The 2235-nt window shown below is 67.7% G+C and overlaps 1 protein-coding gene across 1 annotated transcript in view; it reads right to left on the bottom strand.

The window, feature by feature from the left end:
* IL6R (interleukin 6 receptor) overlaps positions 1-1906 on the bottom strand; it is a gene marked incomplete at its 5' end in the record, with an annotated part of 3626 nt that extends 1720 nt beyond the window's left edge. Inside the window, 8 exons of the mRNA XM_019474127.1 lie at positions 91-199; positions 290-368; positions 503-546; positions 627-771; positions 856-1016; positions 1100-1284; positions 1442-1565; positions 1651-1906. Of these exons, the coding sequence (XP_019329672.1) occupies positions 91-199; positions 290-368; positions 503-546; positions 627-771; positions 856-1016; positions 1100-1284; positions 1442-1565; positions 1651-1906 (1103 nt within the window). The remainder of the gene's footprint in view (positions 1-90; positions 200-289; positions 369-502; positions 547-626; positions 772-855; positions 1017-1099; positions 1285-1441; positions 1566-1650) is intronic.
* Positions 1907-2235: the final 329 nt, after the last annotated feature.

The raw sequence follows: 2235 nt of genomic DNA, 5'->3' as shown, positions 1-2235 counted from the left end.
GTCTGCCTGTACCTGCAGGAGGGGAGAGTGGTCCCAGGTCAGGGGGGCAGGCGGAGCCCCCCCCGGTCCCCCCCCACCCTAGGCACTCACCTCACCACGATGCCAACGAAGAGGGCGATGCCCAGGAGCAGGCTCCCCCCAGCCACCAGGAAAGCGTAGGGGGATGCCACGGAGTGGGTGCTGGCTTCCACGATGTCCCCTGCAGCAGAAAGGGGGGACGGGCTCATTGTGGGAACAAGGGACCCAGGGGTCCTGGCCCCCTGCAGTCAACCCAGGGACCCCTCCTCACCACCAGCACCATCAGCAGCATCTTCCCCGAACAGCTCAGGGGGCAGCGTGACCCCGTATGTGCCATCCTCCATGGGGAACTGCAAGAGAAAGCAGGGGGGCGTGATGGGATGGGGCAGCCCCCCCGACCCTGGTGTCCCCTTATCCCACATGGGGACACGAGACCCAACCAGGAGCGTATCGTGTCCCCCCCAGGGCTGAGGCCATACTCTACCTGTGAGCTGAAGGGGCCCATTTCAAAGGTGAGGTCCCTGGGGTCTGCAAGGTGAGGGGGGAGTGTGAGGCTGGAGGACCCCGGGCCAAGTCCCTGGCCTCAGGGCCACATGTTCCTCTCCTACCTGTCCAGGGCGTGCCCACCGCCTCCTGGCTCCACTCGCTCCACGTACCATGGCCGAACTCCTCCTGCGCCCGCACCTGCACCACGTGCTGCGTCCCTCGCCAGGCGTCATGGATGTCCAGCCACGTCGTTGTCACCTGGTCCACCTGGAGGGGTCATAGGCAGCATGTGGTTGGGGACAGCCTCGCTGGTGCCAGGGGACAGCCACATGCAGGGGAGAGGGGTCTCACCTCCGTGAAGGTCTGGGCGGGCTCGGGGCGGTAGCGGACCTGGAAGCGGAGCCAGTAGAAGCGGGGGTCCCAGGATGAGGGATAGGACCAGTTGACCCGCAGCCGCTGTGGCGCCTTCTCCAGCGCCTCCACCGTCACGTTGAGGGGGGGGTCGGGCTTCACTGCCAGGGAAGGAGGGGCTCAGGGCCCAGCACCATGCCACTCAGCCTGCCCCGGCCCCCAGCAAGAGGGGAGCTGCACTCACAGACGCTGCTGAGGGTAATGATCCTGTCCTCACCAGCCGAGCCACCGGCACCGTTGTTGACACACGTGGACACCACGAGGGGTTTGGTGTCGTCAGCACCGGGTGGCACCTTCACCCGGCAAACAAACTTCCGTGCCTTGGAGAAGTAGCGGCACTGCTGCTCCGTGGCATTCTCAGCTACGAACCTGTGGGGACGTGGCTTGGCTGGGGCTGCGGCACACACTGGGCACAGGGCAGCCCCAGCTGGCGTAGGAGAAAGGGTCTGTGGGGAGGGACAGTAAAGTCCCCTGCGTCCCGTGCCACGGGGTCCCAGCCCCAGGTAGGTGCCAGGACAGCACTCACCTCCGCTTCACCCAGAGCATCGCCCGTGTCCCTGGGGATGGCTTTGCCCGCAGCGGCCACTCACACAGGACGTCTTTGTCGTGGCTCCGCCGGTAGCAGGAGACCCGGGGAGTTTCGGGGGGCTCTGCAAGGCACGGAGACGCTGGGGGATGGGGGACGCCAGACTGGGCGATGCTGCGAGGGAAGCCCCCGCCCCAGCGCGGACCCACCTTCCACCAGCAGCCGCAGGGAGCGCAGCAAGCGGCCCCCCACATAGCAGCTGTAGCGCCCTGAGTCCTCGTAGCGCAGCCGCCGCAGGAGCAGCACGTTGCCCTCTGCCAGCCGCCGGCTGCGGCCTCCCACCACCGCCGCCCCCCGCTCCTCCACCTGCCAGGACACGGTGACGTTCACTGGCCCCTTGTCCTGGCAGGTCAACGTGACGTTCGCTCCCGGACGTCCCGGTACCGTGTCCCGTGAGAGCCCTGGGGGTACAAGAGGGGGTCAGGCAATAGAGACGAGACCCCAGGCCCCGCGAGTATCCCCAGAGGAGGGGGGCACCCCACCATCTGCTCCCCATGCCCAGCGGCTGCTCAGTGTCAATATTTGCAGGAGGCGGGCCCCGAGCCGGAACAAGCGGCAGCTTCTGCTGAGCCAGCGATTCCCCATCGAGCCTGGGCACCGGCCCCCCAGCACCACCCCAGGGACGGCCACTGCAGCACCCGGTCTGGGTTGCGAGTGGGGGGGATCCGGCAAGTGGGACCTGGCCGGGCAGCGTGGGGAGCAGAGAGCTGGGCTCTGGGAGAGCTGCGGGCTGG

Source organism: Aptenodytes forsteri, unplaced genomic scaffold (genome assembly GCF_000699145.1).
Source record: "Aptenodytes forsteri isolate BGI_AS27 unplaced genomic scaffold, ASM69914v1 Scaffold617, whole genome shotgun sequence".
NCBI classification, from domain to species: domain Eukaryota; kingdom Metazoa; phylum Chordata; class Aves; order Sphenisciformes; family Spheniscidae; genus Aptenodytes; species Aptenodytes forsteri.
The sequence above is the reverse complement of the archived record's forward strand: the minus strand, read 5'-3'. Positions and strand labels throughout refer to the sequence as shown.